Source organism: Syngnathus floridae, chromosome 16, assembly GCF_059516105.1.
Source record: "Syngnathus floridae isolate MCC-2025c chromosome 16, RoL_Sflo_1.0, whole genome shotgun sequence".
In the NCBI taxonomy this organism is placed as follows: Eukaryota; Metazoa; Chordata; class Actinopteri; order Syngnathiformes; family Syngnathidae; genus Syngnathus; species Syngnathus floridae.
The window spans coordinates 2,537,568-2,561,756 of NC_142428.1; the positions used below are offsets into that span (position 1 = coordinate 2,537,568).

The window sequence follows — 24,189 nt, forward strand, 5'->3', positions numbered from 1 at the left end:
CGTGTTTGAACTTGTCTTTGTTTCACAGCCCAGAGGCTTCACTATCCAATGCTGCTCTGGTTTGGACTTGTCCAGAGTAGTTTGGCTTCATTAACTAGATAATGCAATTTTATTTGCCTTGGCTTTGAGTCAGTCTTTATTGTAAATTGATTCATGGGTGGCTCTCTGAATTGTCAGCCTCTGACCATGAACATATAAATATATTTGATGTCAGTAGCCACAGGATGTTTTGAAGAAATTCCCCGATGCGTAATTTAGGAGCCAGACAGGAAGTGAAAGCCTACGTCCTCACTACGTCACCGTTTATTTACGCCTGTGAACCAATCAAGACTGCCCAGCGTGTTGACGTCACACGGCGTACTCCAGAAGAGAGCGCGAGAAAAGAAGGGTACCACAGGCAGCCTGTGTTTTTTTGCTTATCCCCCCTATCCTTCTTTCCCCAGCCTCGGCCAATGTCCGTTTGTCTAACCCCCCAACTCGGGAGCAGCAACCGGCCAGCCAGGTAGGCAGTCGGCCTCGCTGCGTACGGCCATGCTGGAGGAGAACCACAGCTACGGGCTTACCGGTGGCTCGTTGGCGAACGTCTCGGTGTTTCACCTCAAACTAACTGACAGCGCGGCGACAGCCATTAGCAAGTTCCACCACGACAAGGTAAGCTAACTCATTTAGCCGCCTTTAGCCTCCATCGTGCTAATCCTAAAATAAAATTAACTATTCAATTGAAATGGAATTCCCTGTTACATAAGAGAATGCGGAACCAACATGTAGACTGGCGGTCGAGAAGGACTGATGGGAAGTAAACAAGTACAAATACTGCATTACTCTCCTCGAGATGTTTATTTTTAGCCATCTGTACTTCAATTGAGTGTAAATATGTTTGCTCGCCATTTTACTTTTACTCCCTACATTTGTTCACAGATGTTTACAGTTTTGTACTTTAGTGGTTGTTCAACTTTTTACACTGAGCAATGTGTGCCACCCAAAAAGAAACACAAAAGAGAATTCGATACGCTTGCAGTGATTTTGGTTGTTAACCAATGGACACTATTTCCACATGGACGTTGCTCAGAGTTCTCCTCTCCTTCAGGCTTCAAGCGCACCTCCCACTATCTGTTTCAATGGAAACCAAGGGGTAAGAGGATGAGCCCAATATCATTTCATCACAAACTTAAAATGCATTATGACTGCTTTCTGATTCTAATCCTTCTTACAACCTTGATGTAGAAAATCACAATTCCTTCCTCGAAGAACGGCGGCGACGCCAGGGTCTTCATGTTCGGCATCACCAACGTCGCCCGTGACAATCCAGCCGGCAGCTTCGACTGCATCCAGCAAGTTGACTCCGGGTGAGATGAAATGATAACCGTCTGTCCGACCAACAAGCACTCCTGATGTCATAAATGCTAACAAAGTTCGGCGGCGTGTGTGTTGCAGCTCGACGCAGGAGCTGTCGTGTCTGGGAGTGATCCAGAAGAAGATGACTGTGAGGGCCACGGACGACTCGTACGACAAAGCCCTGCAGAGCATGGCGCAGGCCGAGGAGGAGAACCGCAGCCGGGGGGCCATCGTCATCAAGCAGGGAGGTCGCTTCAAGCAAGGTAGGCTGTATATTGTTGCGAGGCTACATTCTATGGCCCAAAAGAGTCCCAAGCTGAATTCTCATAACTGTGTAATGTTTCCAACAATGAAAATTCCCGGAACTTTCTGCCGATCTGATTGTGTCATTCGCATACGTGATGCTTTTGTCTAATCAGTGGAAGTAGAGTCATTTCCCCAAAACGAGGTTGAGCATCTTCCGCTCGTGTATGTCGTAACCCACATGTGGGTTTTTTTGGTTTTTTTTTTTTTCTACTTCTGACTTTTGTCATTCTGCAACATCATGAAATGTCGTCCCGCTACTTCCTGTCTGTGGTGACTTGGTTTGACTTCAAATTGTATCACACATCCTGATGTTAGAAGTGCGCAGACTTTTTCATGTCCACTGACGAGGCGTTTGGACACACACACAGGCAAGAAGGTGACGGTGCGCGCCCCAGCCCCGGCTTTGGCCGCCCTGACCAAACCTCGCCAGATGGACAAGTCGCCCCTCGCGGGCAAAGCGGGTGCCACCCCATCCAAGGGTAGGAAAGTTGGCGGCGCGTCCAGTGGGAGATGCAGCGTCCAGCAGCAGCCCATCAGGGAGAGGGCCACGCACTTGCTGGCCCTCAGGCCCTACAAGAAGCCAGAGCTCATGTTGAGACTACATAAAGACGGACTCACGCCGACTGATAAAAAGATGCTGGACTCCGTGCTCAACGATGTAAGGAGACCATGTTGCTTTTCCGTAGTCTTGCTTTTCAAACGCATGATCTGATAAAAAAAAAAAAAACAGAGGTGCCCAAATGTCAGCCACACTTTGTCTAGTCCTGGTGTAAGCTACTCATTATTTTTATGGCGCATCGTGTGCGTACAGGTGGGCCAACTTAATAGCCGAGACAACACGTGGGTGCTCAAGGACGGCTTGTACAAGGAGCTGCGCAAAGACTGGCCCGGGTACACGTCGGGAGACCAGCAGCTCCTCAAGCGGATCCTTGTCAGGTAGCCCTGAAAGTCCGCTGCATGTGTGAAAGTGGTTCACCTCTCAGCTCATGTCAGTAAGCGCTATGGGAAATACTGTCTCTGTGCAGGAAGCTGTTCCAGCCTCAGCAGAACCTCCTCACCGTCCCAGAGGTGCAGGTGAGCCCGCTGCGGGACACGCCCAACTCGTCGCCGGCACACCGGCCCAAACCCGCCCCTGTCGAGGAGTACACCGACCCTCTGGTCAGTAAGAAAACCAGGATATCGCACTTGACTCGGAAAGCCGCCGCCACGCCGGGCGACGACGTCCGTTCCGAGCACTCGCTGGACCCCCGCAAGCTTTTGGACTCTCTGTCGGCGGCCTGCGGGCAGGAAACAGCTCAGGTGAAGAGGGAGCCTCTGCCTGACGTTGACAGAAACGCTGTTAAAAGGAAGAAGAGCAAACACAGAGAGCAGGTGAGATCGCGAACTAGCTTTTGACATTCCACAAACAGCTTTTGAGCATCCATATGCAATTCCTACATAAATTGCATTTGCCACTTATTGTTCTACCGTTGTGACTTCAGAAGGAGGAGAAGAACAGAGGCAGCAAAGAAAGGAAAACAGAAACCAGTTCGACCACTCAAGCTGCTGTGGACAATGCAGGTCAGTATGTCGTTCTACAATACATAGCTACGCTGGGCCATTAATCGTTTTTATTTATTCATTTAGTAATTAACGCCGGGTCCAACTTTATCGTATTTTGAGCATTTTTTACCCTTAAAACCTTGTTGACAGAAGCCGGCTATGTGACGTTTGACTCGGACGGCCTTCAAGAAGCCGAGCAGAACACGGATTATTTAACGTGAGTAGACGAAAGTAAATAGTTGCTGAAAATATATATCCCGTTTAACCTTCGGGGCCTTCCAATTTGTTTCTTTCCATTTTTATCCACGCGGCTAAAACGTTTGATTGTTGTGCTCGCGCCCGCAGGACTTACACGGAGATCAGCAGCCCCGCTCAGCGGCAGCGCTACAAGGAAGAGTTCAACAAGGAGTACAGCGACTACCGAGATCTGCACGCCCACATCGACGGCGTCACCCGCCAGTTCATGGTGCTGGACACGCAGCTAAAGCAGCTCCACCAAGACTCGCACAAATACAAGGTGAGGCAGGGACGAGTCATTCAATTGAATATGTGACCATTTTGGCTTTAAAAATCATGTCCAGAGGCTTTAGACATTTATTTCTTACAGACTATTCACAACCAGATCGTCCAGGAGTATCGCCAAATAAAGAAGGTTGGTCATTCTAAAAATATTGCCATGCTTAATTTTCTGACACACCTGTCTGCATTTCTGCATGACATCACCGTTTGCTTTGTTTTCCCCTTTTACCAGTCCAACCCCAGCTACAGCCAGGACCGCCTGCGCTGTCAGTACCTCCACAACAAACTGGCTCACATCAAGAAGCTCATATCCAAGTTTGATCAGCGGCAACTGGAGCAGTATTCCGCCCCCAAGTGAGGAGGAGACACTTCTCCAGTGAACGTCACGGTTACAGGGCTCCGGAAACTCTGGTCTCGTTGCATCAATGGTCTCTGGTCGGCTGTGACGGGAAGCGCACCGACTGGATGGAGTGTGATGGTCGCTTCAGCCAAGGATGTACACAGCGGCAATTGCAGGCAGTGAAGCACATGAAGTGATGGCACTATACTGGAGTGGGAGGAGTCTTTTTATTATTATTGTTCATACTGAGAAGGCACTGTTATCGTCCGGATTTTTAATTTTTTTTTGTGGGGGGAGGGCTGCCTGTCATCTGGTGTTGTTATTCAACGTGTTTGAATCTGCATTCAGGGATTTTTCTCCATGTATTGCTGGAATTTAAAAGAATTCTAAGGATAAAAACATGTTGCATGCTACCTGTCTTAAAGAACGCATGGCAATGAGTCTATTTTGTGTATGCCATTTTTATTCACCTTTATTGCCTCTGTCATAATAAAATGGTTACAGTTAGATGTCAATAAATTACTTTTTAAATAAACTTAAAATTGAAGCTGAATCGCTGCAATTTGTTGAATTTTGGTTTCGGCAGGAGTTGTTGTCCCGTGATCATGTAATCACATCTCGCGGTATTTCTGTCAGATAGTCCCGGTTCAAGATGGCGGACATATTTATGCTTTTTTTTTTTATCCATTGTGATTGGCCGCAAGTGACCACGTAGCCACGCCTTTTTTAGCTCAATTCGAACGGTGATTGGTCAGTCTGGCCAGTCACAACACTTGCACCCACGCCCCTTATCTGCAAAACATTACATTATCCTCCTTTATTTTTGCAATTTGCACCTAAAAAATGTCTGCTCTTTTGAAGTAGTTGAGTGTGAGTTGTCAGTCGGGTAATTTGACGAGGTTTTGCAGTAAATTTAAATTTAATTGGCTACTTTAGAAACAATGTGACGAGTTAGCTAGCTGGCTAGCTTGAGATAAGGTAGGCAAAACAACGAGTAATATTTATTTTATTGACAGGTTGCCAATCTGTAATTTACCCGGCTTGTCTTCACAGTAATGGCTTGCTTGCTTCGGGGTACACTCCGGCTAACGACCCTCACACGGCCCCTGAGCAACCTTGACTTGCCTACAGCTTCAGGTGGACTTTTACTACCTCCAGACCGCTTACGTCACCATGTTAGGACGGTGCACAACAGGGGTGATGGGACCAAGAAGTCCCCGCTGGCGGCAGTTCCAGAAAGGCTGCCGTTTTCCACAGTGACCCAGGATGACTTGGACTTCTTCCGAAAGATTCTACCTGGCCGAACCGTCACTGACCCCGACCTGTTGGAGTCTTATAATGTGGACTGGCTCAAGTCTTCCAGAGGTGAATTAAATGTAATCCCTCCTTCTGCGGTTTGATTTTTTCCCCCAAGTTTTGAAGCATTATCAGCAAATATTCAACACATCTCAGTGATGTCTGTGCATCTCCTGCAGGTTCCAGTGAAGTGTTGCTGAGACCTCAGACAACACAGGAAGTCTCACAAATTCTCAGGTTGGAAACAAATGGAGTCCAGTAGTTATCAGACATTAATACAAGTCGTCTTTCTGTGATAGCTACTGTAACAGCCGAAATCTGGCGGTGAACACGCAAGGAGGCAACACCGGGCTGGTTGGTGGCAGCGTTCCCGCCTATGACGAGATCATCCTCTCCACCGCCCTCATGAACAACATCCTGAGCTTTGACGCCATTTCTGGTTCGTGTCCACGCAGTCGAGACTTCCCTGCACCTTCCTTAAGTTATTTATTGTTTATTCACGTTGCAGGGATCCTGACTTGCCAGGCGGGTTGTGTCCTGGAGCACTTGTCTGTCTACTTAGAGCAACGGGAACACATCATGCCCTTGGACCTGGGCGCCAAGGGCAGCTGCCACATCGGGGGCAACGTGGCCACCAACGCGGGGGGTCTGCGGCTGCTGCGTTACGGCTCACTGCACGGCAGTGTTCTGGGTGTGGAAGCGGTGAGTTTGTCAAGCCAAGGCAAAAAATCCCCCAGGAACTCTTTTCATGTTGCCTTAATGGATCCAGGTGCTGGCTGATGGTCAGGTGTTAGACTGCTTGTCCACCCTGAGGAAGGACAACACAGGCTACGACCTCAAGCAGCTCTTCATTGGCTCCGAAGGCACGCTTGGCGTCATCACCGCCGTGTCCGTCCTTTGTCCTCGCAAGCCGAAATCTGTCCATGTGATGTTTTTGGGTAGGCCCTGTTGCATTAGCTGTTCAAAAAATAACACAAATGATCATTTAAAAAATAAAAAAAAGCTCTGATTTGCCCTCATAGGTTGTGAAACGTTTGAGCAGATTCTGATGACCTTTCAGCTGTGCAGAAGCATGCTAGGAGAAATCTTGTCGGCCTTCGAGTTCCTGGACAGCGAATGTATGTGGCTGCTCAACACGCACCTCAAGCTGGACAACCCCATCTCTGGTACACATGGAGAAATTCAGCTTTTTGTTCAAAACAAACATCAGTCACAACATTTTTGTATCCTGAATTGAAAAAACTGAGCATTAATGTCGACCCTCGTTATCGCTCGCACTCCCGTCCAGATTGTCCATTCTACGTGGTGATAGAAACATCGGGCTCGGACCCGCGGCACGACGAGGAGAAGCTCCACAACTTCATGGAAGAAGCCATGACATCGTCGCTAGTCACAGACGGGACGCTGGCGACGGAGGAGTCCAAAACCAAGGTGACTTAAGACATCATACTGCATTGTGATTTTATTTGTGGGGGAAAAATATTTTAAAAACGTTTCTTTTCCGGCAAAGGCTCTGTGGTCGATGCGCGAACGCGTCACCGAAGCGCTGACGCACGACGGCTTCAACTACAAGTACGACGTGTCGCTCCCCGTGGAGACCATCTACCAGCTGGTGACCGACATGAGAGCCCACCTGAGGGGCCAAGCCAAGAGGGTGGTGGGATATGGACACGTAGGTAAGAACTGGCAAGACTAAAACTAAACTACAAAACTAAAATGGGGAGAAACAACAAGATGTTAACACAGACTCTTCTTCTTGTGGCACTCCATGTCCTCTTTTCCATCGTCCCACAGGAGACGGGAATCTCCACCTGAACATCACTTCGCCAACCAGAGACGCCACGCTGCTGGCTGCCATCGAGCCGTTTGTGTACGAATGGACGTCTGCTCGGCGGGGCAGCGTGAGCGCCGAGCACGGCCTGGGCCTGAAGAAGAGGAACTACATCTACTACAGCAAGCCCAGCTCGGCCGTGGCCCTCATGGCCGGCATCAAGGCCATGCTGGACCCTCGGGGCATCCTCAACCCGTACAAGACTTTACCGGACAAGCTGTTGTGAAAATCGGTTTACGTTGACCGACCAAAAAAAAAAAAGAGTGTTATAAACGGGATTGTAAAACACTTGTCCGAGAAGTGGAAACAAAATAAATCCCAGTAGGACTTGTTTGAAACGTATGCCCCCAAGAAATTCAAATTGCATAGAAAGTGCTTCAGCAGTACAGAGAGAGACAAAGTAAACAAAATGAATGTGCTTGTGTCTCGACTTGTCACTTGCGTAACCCTTAAGAATGCAGACCGCTGCTTTGATTGATTGAATAAAATGCAATATTTAATATTTTTTATTGTTAAATTATAGTCTGCACTTATGTAATTACTTTAATGTTTTAAATAAATGGCAAAATATTTCAGTAAGATAAATGCTGTATATTCACTGTTTACGCGTAACTGATTATATCAAATATGTCTTACAGATTATAAAAACAAAATAGTACATATAATATACATTTAAAACGTAATTATTGTGAAAATAATGTAGGTAAAACTTGTATCACTGCAAATACAGTTTTTATTTCATTTTTTTGCACTTGTTTTTCGCCTCTTGTCCCGCTAGAGGGCAGCACCTGCTCTAAAAGCTTCATTTTATGCCGTCTGATTACGCGAGCAAATCGCAGACTCTTCCAAATGAGTTCACCTTAGCACAATTAAGTTGGATTCCTGCGTCTGCTCGCCTTTTAAACAATTCCCTCCACGGCAACCATGAACGGCTCGCTGCACTCGAACACAGTGGACATAAAACTCAAGCGAGGGCCTGCAGGTAAAGATCATTTCGTGGCAGCGGTAGCTAGCACTCGTCGCTACTATGTTACGTGGCTAGCGACGAAGCTATCGAGCTAATAGCTAACTAACGTGCCTAACTAGCAAAAGACGAACAAAATAAAAGCTGGCAGTGTTGTTAACGCATTTCAAATGACCAATTGAGACAAATTACTTGATTGTTGTAGATCATGAATGCGTTTTTATCCTTTAAGACGCCTTTTTTTAAATGTCTTTGCTTGGCCTGACAAACTGAAAGTGAATCTATGTGAGTGCTTACGTTTATAATGATATCCAATCTAAGACATGCATACCCATTTATGCATAAAAAAACAGTTTGCCTTTTTGAAAATCAAGTTAGGAACTGATTCAAGTTGGAAATAGTGGGAGTGACCCCCACCATGAAGACATTCCTGTCATTCCCATCTCCTTCTCCCTTGATGTGTCTTTGCAGGTCTGGGCTTCAACATTGTGGGCGGCGTGGACCAGCAATACGTCGTCAACGATTGCGGCATCTACGTGTCCAAAATCAAGGAGGATGGTGCAGCGGCGCTGGACGGCAGGCTTCAAGAGGGCGACCGCATCCTGGCGGTAAAAGCTTTAAGCGTGTTTTTTTAAATGGGTCAGAAAAAATACCCTTTTTTTTATGTCATGTAGATCAATGGTGTCAAGCTGGAAGATCAGACGCACAAAGCTGCAGTGGATTTATTCCGGACAGCAGGGGAGGACGTGGAGCTGCGCGTTCTAAAAAAGGTACAATGGAAAAAAATCCATCCTCCTGTGCTGGTACCTCCAACGTCTGATTTTGGAGGTACCTCCTGTATGACAAAACAAGCAATTTATTTCAACCGTGTGTGTTTTCCCCCCTTCCTTTTGCAGTCATCCCATCATATAAACGGGCCGTCCGATACTCAAGCCGATCATGCGCCCTCGGCACCTTATCTGGGGATACTTGCTGTGCTAACGGGAGCCGCCGTTGCCATCTTTGCATTCATTTACATCCGTAACAACCGAAGACCGTTTTAACATAACCGTATGTTTTGCTATTTTTTTTTTAGGATCAAATACTGAGGCCAAAGAAGGGAGTGATTTTTTTTTCTTTCTTTCTTCCAAATGATACTAAAGCATTTCTCGTCACAGAGATAATTGTCCCGGCACAACTTTGTGGGATGTATCTTCATAACATGGCTGCCCTTAAGGGGGGAAAAAAAAGCTAGTCAGCGCCGCCATCCTTTTGTTATGGCCCAACGTAAGTGCAATCGAACCTTCTCATGACACGCTTGCAGTTTTTGTTGCACTTTGTCACGGCCAAATATGCACAGAAAAATTCATTCATCAATCCCAACTTGAAGCAATGGCGTTTGGAACAGGAGTGCACTACTTGGTTCCGACCCGCAGAGGGCGCTGTAGATGCACTTTCAACGAGTTTGCGCGTTAGATCAAAACATGTCACAACTCAACTCAAGAAAAAAAACATCAAAAAAACATTTCGTGTCAAAATAAATTGATCAAAGAAATTTAGTTGAATGGTCATCGCTACTAAAAATGCTATTGTAGATGCCATCAATTGCACTGGATCAATCATTTAGCTTGTGTGTTCAACAATGTTCTCATTTTTCACACTAGTCCTAGATCTAATTCATCTTTTAATATGTCGATTACATATAATATATAAGTAGAAACCATATTTTTGGTTATGTCAGACATTCCCACGCATAATTAAAGCTCAAAATGTATTTTTATACAGATATATAGTTTGATAATTTTGAAATTACACACCAAGGATCAACCAAATTTCTCTCTCGCCCTGTTGTCGCTATTCATACCAGAAATTAAAACACAAAGTACATAGTGTTGAATCCAGCCTTGTCTTTTAAGTCAAACCAAGTTTATTGCGCTGTGCAATTAAGTATTTGCTATATTTGTTTTTGTATGTCCATCGCCATTTTTGAACTCACATGCACTACATTCCCATTTACTGTGCACAGAGGCGTGAGTAGTTCTGAAGCTATAAGAGAGAAAGTTTCGGGGCATCCAATAGTTTATTTTTGCACTAGCCAAAATTATGGAGCATCTCTAGTCGAAAAAGAGTTGTGCGCGCTTGTTGGAAAGTTTGTTGTCTTGTAAATACTTTTCATGTCACTCTGCTGCTGATTGTGAATACTGTGCACTGTATGCCAGAAGAGGAAATAAACATTTCATGTTTTACATCGGAGCAGCTTTTCACGACTTTTGCATTGTGAATTCTATCTTCACACCCAAGCAAGCCATCATTTCCGAGCAGTCATGGTTTAATGAACTAAAATGCACACGAGCAGCAGCCAGCAATAAACAAAGTGACGTCATGGAGTGTTGGAGTGAACGGTAAGATGGAAAGCTCAATTCAAAGAGAACCAAGCGCGCTCTTGCCTAGGTTCCTTTTTATAATGCTTGGTTTCTTTTCTTGGAATAGAAACAAGTGGATGGCTTCAGGTCCAATCTGCAGATTTGATCTCTCCAGTCTCCAAGTCATGTCTGACTGGTGGCCAAACGTTCTCAGCGCCTCCTGGTGGTGCCGTTCGGCTCAGCAGGGGGAAGCGGGCGGGCGGGCGTCCTGGAAGTGGGGCCGTACAGGCCCAGGTTGCGGGCCGCCGCCGACTTCTTGGGCAGCTTGACGCACGGGAAGGGCGAGAAGACTTGCGGCTTTGTGCGATCGAGACGAGGAGCCGATGGAGGAGAAGGACGGCGTGGACGTGTCTGGTACAAGCCTTGAACGGATGCGGACTCGCGCAATAAGGTGACGTCATCCAGACCAAAACGGGAAGCGGAGGAGGCAAAGCCGCAGTCACAACCACACTGAGCGGACGAGCGTCGACCACGTCGGGGGCAATTTAAACCCTTTCGGAGTTTTCATCATCATGTCTCAGCGCCGGAGCTTCTCCCGCCCACGAGAAGGACGCTGGTCGCGGGTCAGCCACGGGAGGAGCGCCGCCGGACGAGGATACTAGAAGCAGCGAGCCTCCACTGTGGACCCGGTCGGCCGCTCCATCGTCATCATCAGCATCCCCACCGTCCCCATCAAAATGGACGCCCGTGACAACACGAGGAGGACGCTCAGGCTTTCGTTATGAGCATTTTGGAGGCTTTTTATTGCCTTTGAGCTTTTATACCTTTTTGCCCTCGTCCAGTGACATTCTGACTGGGGTGTGTGTGGATGCAGCGTGGCCCAGTGTGTGTGGATGCCGATGCGGAGGCGGTGGAGGAGGACTCGGAGGAGTGTATGGGCGTTCTGAGATCCACCACACGCTCAGCTTGGAGCCATGGCCAATGAACCTGTCATTCTCAACGTGTATGACATGGTAAGAAGCCTTTATTTCCATTTATTTTGAATCTTCTATCATTTCTATTTGGTAATCTGACACCCGTTGCCCTACCCTGCAGTTCTTGTCACTTGGTCCACATCGAAACAGTAGCTCTAGTTTACCTACCTGAATTTTGTTCCCAATTAAATACGAAAATGTCCTTCAAATGTTTATATAACGCAGATGCACATTTTAGCCAAGTATTAACAAAGTTTGCATGACTTATAAATTACTGCCCCCTAGTGGCCAAGGTGAGCACACCAGAAGGAGCACCATCCTCACTTGTAGAGCGTCATTAAATTCAAAGCATTCTGATTAAGTTGTTTATCTGTTGTTGTTTTTTTACAATATTATAGATTGCTGTATTCCTTGCAAAAAGAAAAACACGTAATAGTTGTTTTCTTTGTTGGTAGAGGCTGGAATGGATAGTAGCGTTTCCACGAGAACATCCTGTGAAGGTGGAGGGTTTGATTTTCAACGTGAAATCAATGCGTGACTCAAGGCTGCAGGCAACATGAACTCATAAAAACCGAGGGCGGGGGGGCGTTTCTGCTCGGAGAACAGCAGTAACAGCAGATATTTGAGAAGTTAAGACTGCATTACATCATGTCTTCTATTATTGATTGGAGGCTGCTAGTTCGGCCTGGATGGGATTGACTTCTGATTGTCTGCTGTAAACAAAATAAACATCCATACGTAGCATGGAGTCAACAATTCTGTCTTCGCAATGCTGCAATAGGCATGACTAACCAATTTAAACATTTCCCTGCAGTACTGGATAAACGAGTACACTTCCAATCTCGGAATTGGAGTCTTCCACTCAGGAATCGAGATTTACGGCCGAGGTGAGACACTTTAGATGACTTGACGGTACATGAAATCAAAATCACTGTTGAATAACATCACAGATGAGACGTGACTCCAAATGATCTGCCCTTAAAAGACCACGTTCAATCCAGGAGAGGTCAGTGGGTTAATTCCGACATTTTTTTGTGCACTAGAATTTGCGTACGGAGGCCACCCGTATCCTTTCAGCGGCATCTTTGAAATCAACCCGGGCAATGCCGCCGAGCTGGGAGAGACTTTCAAATTCAAGTAAGTGATCAACTTTCCTTTTCTTTATTGGCTTTATTTAGCGACTGATTGGAAGGCCATTCTCAACAGGGAGGCCATCGTCCTGGGCACCACCGACTTTGGAGCGGAGGACATGGACAAGATCATGGAGGAGCTTGGCCGGGAGTTCAAAGGCAACGCCTACCACCTCATGCACAAGAACTGCAACCACTTCTCCTCCTCGCTCTCAGAGGTTGCTAATTTTATGCATGAATCAAAAGAAACACTTTCAATGAAAAAAGTCATGAAAGAGATTTCCTGTGCTATTTTTCCAGCTGCTGTGCGGCCGTGAGATTCCACGCTGGGTCAACCGTCTGGCCTATTTCAGCTCGTGCATCCCCTTCCTGCAGAGCTGCCTGCCCAAAGAGTGGCTGACGCCGGCCGCTCTGCAGAGCCACATCAGCCTGGGCCTCCACAAAGACGAGCGGCGGCGCCGGTCCAGCGACGACGACCGCCCGTCACCGCCCTCGTCGTCCGGGGCCGCCGGATCCTCCTCTTCGTCCTCCTCGCATAGCTGCCGCCACACCAGGGTGTGATGGACTGCCGCCGACCAGGCCAGGTTGGGGAGTTGAGCCTTTTTGGACAGTTGAGGACTGCCGACCATCCCAGGACGTTTGATTGTTGACTCCCCCCCCCCCAAAATCGGCTTGGAAAGATCAGCGTCTGAAGCCTTAGCAGCATGAGATATGGTAGACGTGCCACACATAAGTAAACCTTAAGAAACTTTCAAGAAGCCATGCCCTTAAAGCCAGTTTCAAAATTGTTCTCATTTAGAACTCAACTCTCATTAGTCGTTAGCTTAGCCATTTGTGTTTAAAAGTCTTGAGCTGCTATATAAATGATGCTATCCTCGTTTTAATACACGCACTTGTTTTCACTTTGATCGAGCTAAACGTGCGCCTTTGCTTGGCCTTTTACCATGCGTCGTCTTATGCTAGGCTAACTAGCCACTGCTGGTCGTAACCACAGTAGTGTTTGTCTAGGCTGTAAGACAATATTGTGTTTGTAATCATGTTTACAGATTGCATAGCATTTAAAGGCAAAGAAGGGAACAAAGTATTTCATTTTGGGACAAGGCACACTGATTTCTTTTCCATCTCCCCTGCTGATAGTGGTGGTGCATTCAAGGACAGCTATTCTCTCAGGAAGGAAACTCACTCATGTATTGATTGTTGGTTTGGACATTTCACCAAGTGTATTTATTGTGTGGCAGCTGACACACGTACACAGACACACACACTTTGGTTCATACAGTAAAATACAGTACGTGACTTTGTAAAAGATTGTACAATACAGGACTTTTTTTTCTAGTGTCATCTGGGACCTTTCAAAATACTCTTTTTTTTTTTTTTTTCAAAAGCAAAACTTGACTTAGTACTAGAATAAAAGGACTACAAAACGTGTGAATGTCTGTGTGATAATGTACATTATTACCAGAGTAGGGGTGTGCTAAAAAACGATATATGTATATCGATAGTTTTCAAATAACTACCAATTGATTCATTTGCAATTTCGATATTCCCCCTTACCGCTAGATGGCAGTATTGTAATGCAATTGCCTTTAAAGCTTGATAGAGACAGGGTTAAATGGCTGAGAACTTCTTCCACCCACACGCGTCTTTAAAAGCAGAGTACAGACTTGTTTGGGATTTAAAGACAATGGAGGAGCGCACGAAATAGGCAAAACCGGCACGACCAACCTCCGCGTTCACCTGCAAGGACATCACCCAGACCAGCAATGTCTCCTCCGAAGAACCTGAGCAAAAGACTTTAAGCAAGTAAGCCAATTCTTAGCGGGCACTAAAATTGAATTAATATCAATATGAATATCATTTGAAACAAACTTCATATGGGCCTTTGCACAAGTTTACCTCGTTTGTATAAGCTAAGGATTAATGAAAAAGCACTAACAAAAAAGTAATTTTTGTTTTCTTAACATGCACAAAGCAAAATGTATTATTGTGTGTGTGACAATCATTGGGACTTTAACTTAATAACCTTCAATAAATGGAAGGTGAATGTACCATTATTGGCCTATTTTTTTATTTGTGCAAAATTACTTTCTATTGAATCTATTTGAAATGTATCATATCAAATCTTACCCAGCCCTAAATCAGAACAATTTGATGATGGATGCATTTTTTAATATTGGTCACAATTTCCATTGAGCTTATTCAAAGTCATCAGTGGAGAAGAATCAAAACAAAAGGCATCAAGTGATCATTTGGAAACTATTTATTGAACATTTGCAACCAGGATCAGTTAAATACAGAATATCTTTCTCGTCTTTGCAAGCCCCGACAGCGAGGAGCGTCTTGGCGTGCTAACACTCTGAGGAGGAGGGAATGTTGTATGACTTAATATAAGAAGTAGTAAGGTGCACAACACTGTGCTTGGAAGTTATTTGGCGGCGTGGTCGTCAAGATAAGCAAAGAGGAATGAAATTCGGGGTCTTAAAACGGCCTCCTCCTGAGCCCATCGTTCCTCCCGAGCGACGGGGAGACAAAATGGTGTTTCTTACGCGTAGCTGATTGTTGCAGTGTTGCTGTGTTTTGTTTTTAAGATAAAATGATCAACATGAATATATTAGAAAAATGGCAATTAGTCTTTAATAAACACCTCCCCGAAAAAACAAGAAAAAGAAAATCAGGGTTATAAATTAAAAGTGTCCAAATAAAATCAAACGCGCTGACTTTTGGGCCTCTTTCAGCTGGAGACTGGAAAATCCTCATTGACTACACAAATGGCACTTTTCAGTCTCTCCCCGCTGTTGACCGACCGACCGACCCCAAACCCTAAAATCAACTCTTCCTAATTTACAAATAAGGGTCAGGCGCTCCAACCGCAGGCCCAACCTCCCCGCATTTCCACCACCGCAGGGCGGCAGGTTTCCCCCGGACTGCCATGGTCCTCCTCAGCGTGCTAGGCCCCGGTCTTGAAGGTCTGCAGTATGAGGTTGGTTTGGTGGATGAGCAGATTGGCGCTCTTGAAGACGTTTATCGCCCTGGCGACCGAAGACGAGAATGAGGACTGCAAATGGCCACGAATTTCATCCCGCTGCTGCACTTACTTTCCATCTTTGAAGTATGTTTTTAGGGTGTCGCTGAAGCTTTTCGAGTATTTCACAAACTCCTTCTTCTGATGCTCCAGGGCCTTACCAGCAGAGAAAGCAGAGAACGTTGAAGGCGAGTAACGGGCGAATATTTAAAGTGTCTGGCATTGTAGTACTCACTCTGCGATTCTGGTACTGATATTTCTTGATGACGTTGTTGACTGTGTCCAGGAGCTCTTTAATGGCGCTGGCTATGTCTCTGAAGATTTAATGAATGAAGGTTGGCCACGATTTAAATAGAATCAATATTTCCACGTAATCTTTTGTAAAATTCCACCGAAAGTACTCACTTGATAGTCTGTAGAAAGCGTACTCTGTCGTTGATCTCGTCTGGGATTTTGCTGAGGATGTGTTTCAGCGCTCGGGCTTTGTCGTTCAGGTCCTGGAACTCCTGTTCTGGCCGTTCGATCATGAATTCTGCACGAGAAGATTGGTTTCATTGATTGATTTTTGTTGTGATGGCAGGCGGGTGGGGTGTACGCACCTTCCACATCGTCGGCGGCCATTCGCAGCAGCGATTCTGTGAAGTTGATTTGGATGTTCTTCTTCTCCAAGATCTTCACGATGATGTCCTGAGTCAGGCCGGCGTTCTCCCGCTCTGCCTGTTGAAAGGGGGGTGTATAAAATATATATAAAAAACGTTTTTTTTTTTTTCATTCTCAGGTTTACCTTGATGAAGGCCGCTCTGAGCGTCTGAGCTGCCGATAGGTTGATCGTCTCCAGCTAAGGTAGAAAACAGAGGTTAGACATTTCATAGTTGAAGACAAACTTTGCTGCCATCTTGTGGCATGAAGATCTGAAGTCTTGTTTATGTATAATCCTCATTCACATAAAGTAGTTAGCAACAACAAATGCTAAAATAAAAATGTGTCCTTTACCTCGTTAAAGACCGGGTACATCACTGTGTAGAGCGTCATGGATACCATGGAGTTTGTCTCCGCTTCATTCTTCATCTCCTCCATTGTCATCCTCCAGGGAGGAGTGGCTCACAGTCAAATGGCAGTTGGGGGGGTAACACACACACGCGCGCACACACCCGCACGCACGCACACACGCACACATACACACACGCAAACTCACTCGCATACACACACGCTCGTACACATGCACGCTCTTTAAAAAAAAAAACAAATCCTCAGGGAGTGCAACCTTAAAAAAAACAAAAGGGAAAATTGAAGTTAGTGTATTATTGACAAAATACTGCCGGAGCAAATTAGGACTAATTTGTAAATTGATCCGTCTGACATTTCAAATCGTTGAGCACACGTGGAACGCCCCACGCCCCGCCCTAAAAAAAATGTATGAGTAGTACCTGAAGATGACAATTAAGTGTGTTTGTCTCACTGTCCAGTCAGATCACTGGCCTTGTTTTCAAAACTGAATCTGTATGTCTGGATGTCCGTCTATCCCACCCACTTGTGTGATTTGTGACTTCACAGCAGAGATGGGAGTGGCAGGCCAACCTGTGTCTTCACCTAATCTGACGAGTCATTCTTTTCAAATTTCGCAAACTGACAGCGTTCCACGTTGCCGGCGTTTGGGAATACCAAGGCTTGAGCTATAAAACAAAGTAAGAATTCAACAAAATTCCGCTACTAATGTGGATTTGAATGATTCATTACACACACCGAATGTGTCGTTCATACAACCGTGTTTATTGTTAAGACGCTTTTCGTTCCAGCCTACCTTGAACGCAGCTTCTTAGCGGCGGCTAGGCTAACCTAGCTCCGAAAGTAGCCGACGTATTTTTCTTTTCTCGGCTCTAACGTTTAAGTCACGGCGAAACGGCCCTCGACAGACCGCTTTAAGGGTATAATTCGGTCCCGTTTCGATAAGGGATCGGTTTATTTAGCCCGAGCGGATCCATAAGGGAATAGGCAAAGTGTTAGCATTCACCCCAATACGGCGGACGTGCTAGCCGTGCTAGCTTAGCGAGAGCAAAGCTTAACATTTGTCTCGGCCCCGCTCAAATGTGGCCCCTTGGAATAAAACCACGCGACGCCAAAGTGCTAACACGGTGGATGGGCGGTGAGGTGTGAAGCGTGTGCTTGGCTCTACCTGTGTTGGGACTCCTGAAAGAGGGGCGCGTACGTCGTCCGAAAAAGCCTTTTTTTAGCAGCTGTTTTCTTTACAACTTAAGGCGGAAGTTTTTTAGGACTGGCCTGAGCGACATCTTCCGGACCGTTGTGACGTACACGCGCGCTTAGCCAATCAGAAACGATGGCGAGGCTACGTCATCTCTTTTTCGTTCTTTAATTGCCATAATATAAACACGATCATAAAAATGAGTCAATCCAATTAACATGCCTTACATCAGTTTTGTAACACATTTCATAATATTACAGTAGAAAAAAAACATGCAATAATATGTAAAACAAAAGCGAAAATTATTACTTCAAAGTACCATGCAATAATAAGTAAAACATAAAAGCGAAAATTATTATTATAAAAAAATTATTACTATCGTTATTATCACGTGATTATCCCGCAAACCCTGCCTTAGTGAGCGTGTCAGATGTCACCCCGTTGAGAAAGTTCTGGCTCTCCCCCTTATCTAAAAATACCGCATGAATGCACATTCCCCTGCCCGCTAGGCGGCGCTGCGGAAGATATACGGAGGTGGGGGAGAGGGCTTTCGGAGAAAGCTCATTGGCAGGAAGCCAGACGTGTGGAAACTTGTGGAACTTTCCCGTTTGTTCACAGTCAAGCAGCAGTCGCAGCAGAAGCAGGAGCAGCAGCAGCAGCAGCAGCAAGACGTGCACGCAGAATTTCCACGTATGTAGTAGCATCATTGGCACCAACGAAAATTTCTATTCACGTTCAAGTCTGTTGCTAAGGTCTCAATAGAATTTCAGTTTTTCGAAAATCAGCCCTCGCGTTAAACCGGGTATGCATTACATATTCACCAACTAGCTGCAGAGAATGTTGAAAATGCACAAAATGATTTGCATATTGATTAATATGAAGCCCATAGACCGAAATGGTGGTGTTTTGTTTTGATCAGAATGAATCCATGTTGACAGTTAAATGAATGACGCAGTAAAATTAATTTTGAATGGATGGATGAATGAATGAATGAATGAATGAACGAATGTAGGAAAATATTTGATGATGCTAAAAATGTATGTAGTTTTGTTTGAAAAAAAAAAAAAAAAGAAATATTGTGAAAATTTTGCTATGTGTGCAATTTTGACGTGTTGAGAAATGGTGAAAAGGCGAATGAGTTGAATATTTTGAATTTTGGTTTAAGTTGATTTGAAACCTGTTAAAAGCCTCTTTGAGAATTAATGTTTTTTTTTTTTTTGTCCGCAAAATGTGGCAAAACTGACAGTTTGCATAGATCTCAGTTCTTGCACATAATTATAGCAATTACTGTCAATCATATAGAAGGTTTAGAAACATTTTCCGGAATTCACGTTTCATCATTTTAAAGGCGTTGCTACATTTCTCACTTTAATATATTTCTCTGTGAACTCTGACTTCATTCTCCCCTTAATCCAACTGATTTGCTATTTTTAATTTCCAGCTAACCTTCAAAGCGACCTGAAATAACTGCCAAATGGCCAAATCGGGAGAGAAGCTTTCACTGATGATGGGGATTGCGGCATCAGTAATATTCCACTGGGGAGGGTCTGAAAACTTGGGTGGTGCTCAACAGGACCTCACTTGAGCTAACTTGTACTAAAGTTTGGCATACAATCATTAACTGCCAAATGGCCAAATCAGGAGAGAAGCTTTCATTGATGAAGGAGATTGCGGCATCAGTAATATTCCACTGGGGAGGGTCTGAAAACGTAGGTGGTGCTCAACAGGACCTCACTTGAGCTAACTTGTCCCAAAGTTTGGCATACAATCACTGGTTGCATAATGTTCGTTGTTGCCAGCTACTATGTGTCTTGCCTTCTAAATGGATCTAGTGACTCGGTTCTGGTCCAAAAGATTTTGGAGCCAAATGGCTATTATGTCTTATGCATTCCCTGGAAGCAAGCCTGAATGGAAGTTCATGGCTCCTCTTGCAGGAGAGGAGAAGTTCTGGTTCACCTATTGCCGGATCTGTGTGGTTTTCTTGCAGAATCCTCAAAAATGCCTGTGAAGATCCACATCAACAGTCCCAATGTCAAGTACACGGACACGCATATTGAAGCTCAATATTCCTACCACAGCACATCCGTGCAAAAAAGTGGCAATACGGTTACAGTAAGTTCAACCCTCAAACCGAAAAGGGTTGTCGGAATGTTCTCCGTTCATATTCTGGTGGTTTAGGTGACTCCTCGCTCCACCGAGATGACCATTCGCACGGAGACTGGTGTGCCCCGCTTGGGGGTCATGCTGGTGGGCTGGGGTGGCAACAATGGCACCACGGTCACCGCCGCCGTGCTGGCAAATAAGATGAAGCTCACCTGGAATACAAAGACTGGAGTCAAGGTGAAGGAGGTCTTCAGATCAGGGTCACTTTTTGTGTTTTACAATAACACTGATGAGCAATGATCTTCTTGTCTGTTTTCAGAAAGCCAACTACTTTGGATCACTGCTGCAGGCTTCGACCGTGTGTCTCGGATCAGGGCCCGACGGCGAGGTCAACGTGCCCTTCTGTGATCTGCTACCCATGGTGCACCCCAACGACATCGTTTTTGACGGTAGGGTGTGTCAATGAATATTTTTGCAGACTTAGTTTTGCTTTACTGCGGCCATGTTGAATGTTTTCCAAGGTTGGGATATCTCCTCGCTGGATCTGGGAAGAGCAATGGAGCGTGCCCAGGTGCTGGACTGGTCGCTTCAAGAGCAGCTGCGACCATATATGGTCACCATGAAACCCAGACCGTCCATCTACATCCCAGAATTCATCGCCGCCAACCAGGAGAGCCGGGCCGACAACGTACTGGGCGGAAGCATGGCGGAGCAGGTTGGGCTCAATCTCTTCTTGTTCAGCTGCACCTGAGCAAATGAAGTTCACGCGGGAAATCGTTTTCAGGTGGAGCGCATCCGGGCGGACATCCGTGACTTCCGACAGGTCAGCGGAGTGGACAAAGTGATCGTGGTGTGGACCGCCACCACCGAGCGCTTCTCCGACGTCGTGCCGGGCGTAAACGACACGGCGGCAAACCTGCTGGCTGCCATCCAGGTGAGAATTTATACTTGAGCCGGAAATTGCTGGGGATGGAAAGTGAACGTAATAAAAAATATGAAGATCAATATCAATAATAATACCAAACCCATTTTTGAACTCCGCTTTTTTTTGTCCCTCCTTGGTCTCCTTGGTCAGGGGGGCTTAGAGGTGTCTCCCTCCACTCTGTTTGCAGTGGCCAGCATCCTGGAGGGGTGCGCCTACATCAACGGCGCCCCCCAGAACACGTTTGTGCCGGGAGCCGTGGAGCTGGCCCACCAGAGGGGCGTCTTCATCGGAGGGGACGACTTCAAGTCCGGACAGACTAAGATCAAGTCGGTGCTGGTGGACTTCCTGGTCAGCTCGGGCATCAAGGTGATTGTTGCGTAATAGCAAAATCAATAGCAGTATTATTACAATTAGAATCTACTTCAATGTAAAAAAAAATTTCAGCCCACCTCCATCGTGAGCTACAACCACCTGGGCAACAACGATGGCAAGAACCTGTCTGCGCCACAGCAGTTCCGCTCCAAGGAAATCACCAAGAGCAACGTGGTGGACGACATGGTGGGCTCCAACTCCGTGCTCTACGAACGCGGGGAGAAGCCTGATCACTGCGTGAGTGACACGCATTTGAACTTGACATTCCTTTTTTACCCCACAAGATTCCACACACAACCACACCTCTCCTTTGGTTTCTTCCAGGTGGTGATTAAGTACATTCCGTACGTGGGTGACAGCAAGCGGGCCATGGATGAATACACATCTGAGATCATGATGGGCGGCCTCAACACCATTGTGTTGCACAACACCTGTGAGGTCAGTCACGTCATTTTTCTCGTCACGTCAAAAAGTTCCATTTAAAAATTAAAATTATCATTTCTAATATTACAACATATGTATAATTGACACATCTTGGCAAGTAGGACTCTCTTCTGGCCAGCCCCATTATTTTGGACTTGGCCATTCTGACTGAGCTGTGCCAGCGCGTAAGCTTCCGGCCCAACGGCGAGGACCACTTCCAGTCCTTCCACAGCGTCCTGGCGCTGCTCTCCTTCCTATGCAAGGCCCCCCTGGTCCCGCCGGGGACCCCCGTCATCAACGCCTTCTTCCGCCAAAGAGCTTCCATAGAAAACGTCATGAGGTACAAACCAAACAAATCAGGAAAAGTATATAAAGCCAATCAGAATCAGGAATCAACAGAGTCCAAAGTCATTTGTCTACTAAAGTCTACATAATTTTATTTTACTGTTCTTTCCAGGGCATGTCTGGGCCTTCCCCCTCAGAGTCACATGCTGCTGGAGGAAAAGCTCCAGAGGAACTTCCTGACCGTACAGCACGTTAACGGCGACGCGGTCATCCCGAAGAAGGCGATCCCAAACCTCAACTACGCAGAGGTCACCAACGGCGTCCACGCGTACGACGACGAAGTGGAGCAGTCCAAGTAGACGACAAATATTACACAAAAATCTTTTACAAACTTGTTACTGTTGAATCTGTGTCTGCGTCTTTAAACTGCACACCTTTAAATGGAGGTTCATACATATTTTTTTGTTTACTCACTTTGCACATTTAAGACTAACATGTTCGCTTTATGACAATTAAAGCTGTTACAGAAGCAGAAATCTGACTAGATGTCAATTTACTTGAAAGATGGAAGAAACGTGGCAAGGCACTTTATTTACAGGTAACTCAAAGTCTGACATTTAAAAGCATTTAAAAACAAGAGAACGGAAATGTATAATGACTTAATAAATTTAACAAGAGAACGTATAGTTTAAAATAAAAAAAATCTTATTTATTGTTAGCGTTTAAAAAAAGTGCTGTACCTTTAAGAGCGACAAGCCCCACCCTCGCGTCCCCTTACTTCCGTTGCTACGACACGTGACGTCAACAAACATGGCCGACCGAGAGAAGCGCCGATCTACCGGCTCCGGGACGTCTCCCGCAGCAATAGTGGCCGAGTCAGGCCCGAGTTCCAAATCCTCCGGAACTGGGAGCGACCGTGAGTTCCTGTCGCAGGCTGGTGTAGGTGAGCTGCTTCGCGGTGCCCTGTTAAAGATGGTGGAGGCCCGACCGGACGACCCCGTCGGCTTCCTGGCCGACCATTTCAGCAGCCTGGCTGCCGCAGTGATGGAGAACAGCGGCCAAGATCCGAAGGACCTGCGTGTGAGTGATGCTCCATCGGGAGAAGAAGGAGGAGGAAGCGCCCGGAATCAGCAGCGACTCAATCGGGCGCTGTGGCACCTGCGACTGGCCCACCATTCGCAAAGGTCAAGGTTTGGTCTGAAGTATTGTATTTAGTCTATAAATTCAACACACCATAACAATCTTTTTTTTATGTCTTGAAACCCAGTTCTGCATTTTGCAACAACGTCAGAGTGGCTTACGACCTCCTGAGCTTGGCAGGACCTATCGGGCATACGGGTGATGGTGACCCTTTGAGGGTTGCGGGTGGCGGGGTCAGCGGTGGCCTGTACACACAAACCCTGCGATGCTTGTGCGACGAGGGCGGCGTCCCGGCCTCCACTTCCGCCCCACTGCTGTGCCGCCTCCACTGTCACGACCACGAGGCCGTCCCTTACGGCGTTTTCCATCATGGTGTGCTGACGTGCGCCGTTTTCTCTGACTACATCCGCCAAGCGCAGCGGCTCTATGCCCAGGTGTGCCAACCGGACGAGGGTCCGGCTTTGCGGGCCCCGTGCCTGGCCGTGCTGGGTGCCCTGAGGGAGGCTTTGGAGATGTCGCAAGACGCCGACCCCCCCAACGTCAAGGCGCTACGTCGCCTGGAGGCCAGTGCCAAGATGTCGCCGCACCAACTGGCGCACGCCATGACTGAAGCGCAGGCGCGAGGCCCAGCCGGCCACATGGACGCTAAGGAGTTTGAGAACGCCGCCGCGGAACTCTTTATCTCTCGTGTGAAAGTCGTCTCCTAGCTGACATTTTTTTTATTTATGACTTTGTCTCGTATCTGTTATGCAATTATTATCTGCTGCGTGTTTTGGCCAGAAATAAGGAATAAACAAAAAAATGTGGTTAGTTTTAGATTTTAGATAGATATGACGCTTGAAAATAATATCCAGTGAATCAATGAATGAAATGTTACACACTCGTCCTGTAGGTGGTGCTGCAGGCTATTGATGAAGAAGAAGAAAAAGAGCCCGGAAGTAGACTGTCGCTGTTGACGTTATCGCTTCAACGTGAATATGTTTTGCTTTCACTTGTCTAAGTAGAAAACTAAACTGATCTTAAATCGTAAGTTATAGTTTGAGAAAACTATGAAGAAAACTGAGAAGGGTTTAACAAATACAAGATGAAGATGAACAGGAAGTGTAGCGTATGACAACAACGTCTCCATCCATCCATCCT

The 24,189-nt window shown here is 46.2% G+C and overlaps 7 protein-coding genes across 8 annotated transcripts; 6 read left to right on the forward strand and 1 right to left on the reverse strand.

Annotated features, from left to right (window-relative positions):
- Window positions 1–332: 332 nt before the first annotated feature.
- Window positions 333–4,595, forward strand: LOC148384971 (RNA polymerase II elongation factor ELL-like). The gene is made up of 12 exons (XM_088401434.1): window positions 333–651; window positions 1,088–1,132; window positions 1,225–1,346; window positions 1,435–1,598; window positions 2,010–2,299; window positions 2,453–2,577; window positions 2,667–3,012; window positions 3,123–3,201; window positions 3,334–3,400; window positions 3,529–3,700; window positions 3,791–3,835; window positions 3,935–4,595. The coding sequence occupies exons 1-12, from the start codon at window positions 532–534 to the stop codon at window positions 4,058–4,060; spliced, it is 1,701 nt and encodes a 566-aa protein (XP_088257560.1). The 5' UTR covers window positions 333–531; the 3' UTR covers window positions 4,061–4,595.
- Window positions 4,596–4,815: 220 nt separating this feature from the next.
- On the forward strand, window positions 4,816–7,754 carry d2hgdh (D-2-hydroxyglutarate dehydrogenase). The gene is made up of 10 exons (XM_088356425.1): window positions 4,816–5,020; window positions 5,096–5,407; window positions 5,518–5,575; window positions 5,638–5,777; window positions 5,847–6,040; window positions 6,108–6,276; window positions 6,361–6,504; window positions 6,627–6,769; window positions 6,849–7,014; window positions 7,133–7,754. Exons 2-10 carry the CDS (start codon window positions 5,098–5,100, stop codon window positions 7,393–7,395), a joined length of 1,587 nt encoding a protein of 528 aa, XP_088212551.1. The 5' UTR covers window positions 4,816–5,020; window positions 5,096–5,097; the 3' UTR covers window positions 7,396–7,754.
- Window positions 7,755–7,965: 211 nt separating this feature from the next.
- On the forward strand, window positions 7,966–10,365 carry synj2bp (synaptojanin 2 binding protein). Its single transcript, XM_088400233.1, has 4 exons — window positions 7,966–8,151; window positions 8,605–8,741; window positions 8,808–8,903; window positions 9,030–10,365. Exons 1-4 carry the CDS (start codon window positions 8,094–8,096, stop codon window positions 9,174–9,176), a joined length of 438 nt encoding a protein of 145 aa, XP_088256359.1. The 5' UTR covers window positions 7,966–8,093; the 3' UTR covers window positions 9,177–10,365.
- Window positions 10,366–10,397: 32 nt separating this feature from the next.
- Window positions 10,398–14,007, forward strand: LOC148384974 (deubiquitinase DESI2). Its single transcript, XM_088400232.1, has 6 exons — window positions 10,398–10,514; window positions 10,603–11,488; window positions 12,264–12,336; window positions 12,493–12,586; window positions 12,656–12,797; window positions 12,880–14,007. Exons 2-6 carry the CDS (start codon window positions 11,450–11,452, stop codon window positions 13,138–13,140), a joined length of 609 nt encoding a protein of 202 aa, XP_088256358.1. The 5' UTR covers window positions 10,398–10,514; window positions 10,603–11,449; the 3' UTR covers window positions 13,141–14,007.
- Window positions 14,008–14,824: 817 nt separating this feature from the next.
- On the reverse strand, window positions 14,825–17,939 carry LOC148384975 (programmed cell death protein 10). The gene is made up of 8 exons (XM_088400231.1): window positions 17,775–17,939; window positions 16,595–16,865; window positions 16,386–16,439; window positions 16,201–16,318; window positions 16,007–16,133; window positions 15,837–15,915; window positions 15,675–15,757; window positions 14,825–15,608 (listed from the first exon to the last, which is right to left on the reverse strand). Exons 2-8 carry the CDS (start codon window positions 16,682–16,684, stop codon window positions 15,527–15,529), a joined length of 633 nt encoding a protein of 210 aa, XP_088256357.1. The 5' UTR covers window positions 16,685–16,865; window positions 17,775–17,939; the 3' UTR covers window positions 14,825–15,526.
- LOC148384976 (inositol-3-phosphate synthase 1-A-like) lies at window positions 17,141–22,445 on the forward strand. 2 transcript variants are annotated; one of them, XM_088400229.1, is made up of 12 exons: window positions 17,141–17,286; window positions 18,420–18,491; window positions 19,789–19,913; window positions 19,980–20,141; window positions 20,224–20,353; window positions 20,426–20,619; window positions 20,689–20,838; window positions 20,980–21,195; window positions 21,274–21,438; window positions 21,526–21,639; window positions 21,747–21,964; window positions 22,082–22,445. In XM_088400229.1, the coding sequence occupies exons 3-12, from the start codon at window positions 19,800–19,802 to the stop codon at window positions 22,266–22,268; spliced, it is 1,650 nt and encodes a 549-aa protein (XP_088256355.1). In that variant the 5' UTR covers window positions 17,141–17,286; window positions 18,420–18,491; window positions 19,789–19,799; the 3' UTR covers window positions 22,269–22,445. The 2 variants fall into 2 exon arrangements, with proteins under 2 accessions (XP_088256355.1, XP_088256356.1); XM_088400230.1 differs by lacking the exon at window positions 18,420–18,491 and having other exon boundaries at window positions 17,156–17,286.
- Window positions 22,446–22,687: 242 nt separating this feature from the next.
- Window positions 22,688–23,756, forward strand: tpgs1 (tubulin polyglutamylase complex subunit 1). Its single transcript, XM_088399973.1, has 2 exons — window positions 22,688–23,093; window positions 23,177–23,756. Exons 1-2 carry the CDS (start codon window positions 22,720–22,722, stop codon window positions 23,754–23,756), a joined length of 954 nt encoding a protein of 317 aa, XP_088256099.1. The 5' UTR covers window positions 22,688–22,719.
- Window positions 23,757–24,189: the final 433 nt, after the last annotated feature.

Bases quoted from the DNA above. Each gene is read 5' to 3' on its own strand.
- d2hgdh (XM_088356425.1), top strand. From the start codon at position 5,098: ATGGCTTGCTTGCTTCGGGGTACACTCCGGCTAACGACCCTCACACGG. The intron at 5,408-5,517 runs GTGAATTAAATG...CATCTCCTGCAG, and splicing joins CTGGCTCAAGTCTTCCAGAG to GTTCCAGTGAAGTGTTGCTG. The intron at 6,505-6,626 runs GTACACATGGAG...ACTCCCGTCCAG, and splicing joins GCTGGACAACCCCATCTCTG to ATTGTCCATTCTACGTGGTG.
- LOC148384971 (XM_088401434.1), top strand. From the start codon at position 532: ATGCTGGAGGAGAACCACAGCTACGGGCTTACCGGTGGCTCGTTGGCG. The intron at 1,599-2,009 runs GTAGGCTGTATA...ACACACACACAG, and splicing joins GGGAGGTCGCTTCAAGCAAG to GCAAGAAGGTGACGGTGCGC. The intron at 3,701-3,790 runs GTGAGGCAGGGA...TATTTCTTACAG, and splicing joins AAGACTCGCACAAATACAAG to ACTATTCACAACCAGATCGT.
- tpgs1 (XM_088399973.1), top strand. From the start codon at position 22,720: ATGGCCGACCGAGAGAAGCGCCGATCTACCGGCTCCGGGACGTCTCCC. The intron at 23,094-23,176 runs GTCAAGGTTTGG...CTTGAAACCCAG, and splicing joins CTGGCCCACCATTCGCAAAG to TTCTGCATTTTGCAACAACG.
- LOC148384974 (XM_088400232.1), top strand. From the start codon at position 11,450: ATGGCCAATGAACCTGTCATTCTCAACGTGTATGACATG. The intron at 11,489-12,263 runs GTAAGAAGCCTT...ATTTCCCTGCAG, and splicing joins TTCTCAACGTGTATGACATG to TACTGGATAAACGAGTACAC. The intron at 12,587-12,655 runs GTAAGTGATCAA...CATTCTCAACAG, and splicing joins GGAGAGACTTTCAAATTCAA to GGAGGCCATCGTCCTGGGCA.
- synj2bp (XM_088400233.1), top strand. From the start codon at position 8,094: ATGAACGGCTCGCTGCACTCGAACACAGTGGACATAAAACTCAAGCGA. The intron at 8,152-8,604 runs GTAAAGATCATT...GTGTCTTTGCAG, and splicing joins ACTCAAGCGAGGGCCTGCAG to GTCTGGGCTTCAACATTGTG. The intron at 8,904-9,029 runs GTACAATGGAAA...TTCCTTTTGCAG, and splicing joins AGCTGCGCGTTCTAAAAAAG to TCATCCCATCATATAAACGG.
- LOC148384976 (XM_088400229.1), top strand. From the start codon at position 19,800: ATGCCTGTGAAGATCCACATCAACAGTCCCAATGTCAAGTACACGGAC. The intron at 21,640-21,746 runs GTCAGTCACGTC...CTTGGCAAGTAG, and splicing joins TGTTGCACAACACCTGTGAG to GACTCTCTTCTGGCCAGCCC. The intron at 21,965-22,081 runs GTACAAACCAAA...TGTTCTTTCCAG, and splicing joins TCCATAGAAAACGTCATGAG to GGCATGTCTGGGCCTTCCCC.
- LOC148384975 (XM_088400231.1), bottom strand. From the start codon at position 16,684: ATGACAATGGAGGAGATGAAGAATGAAGCGGAGACAAACTCCATGGTA. The intron at 16,440-16,594 runs GTAAAGGACACA...TTTCTACCTTAG, and splicing joins TGTACCCGGTCTTTAACGAG to CTGGAGACGATCAACCTATC. The intron at 16,319-16,385 runs GTAAACCTGAGA...CCCTTTCAACAG, and splicing joins TCAGAGCGGCCTTCATCAAG to GCAGAGCGGGAGAACGCCGG.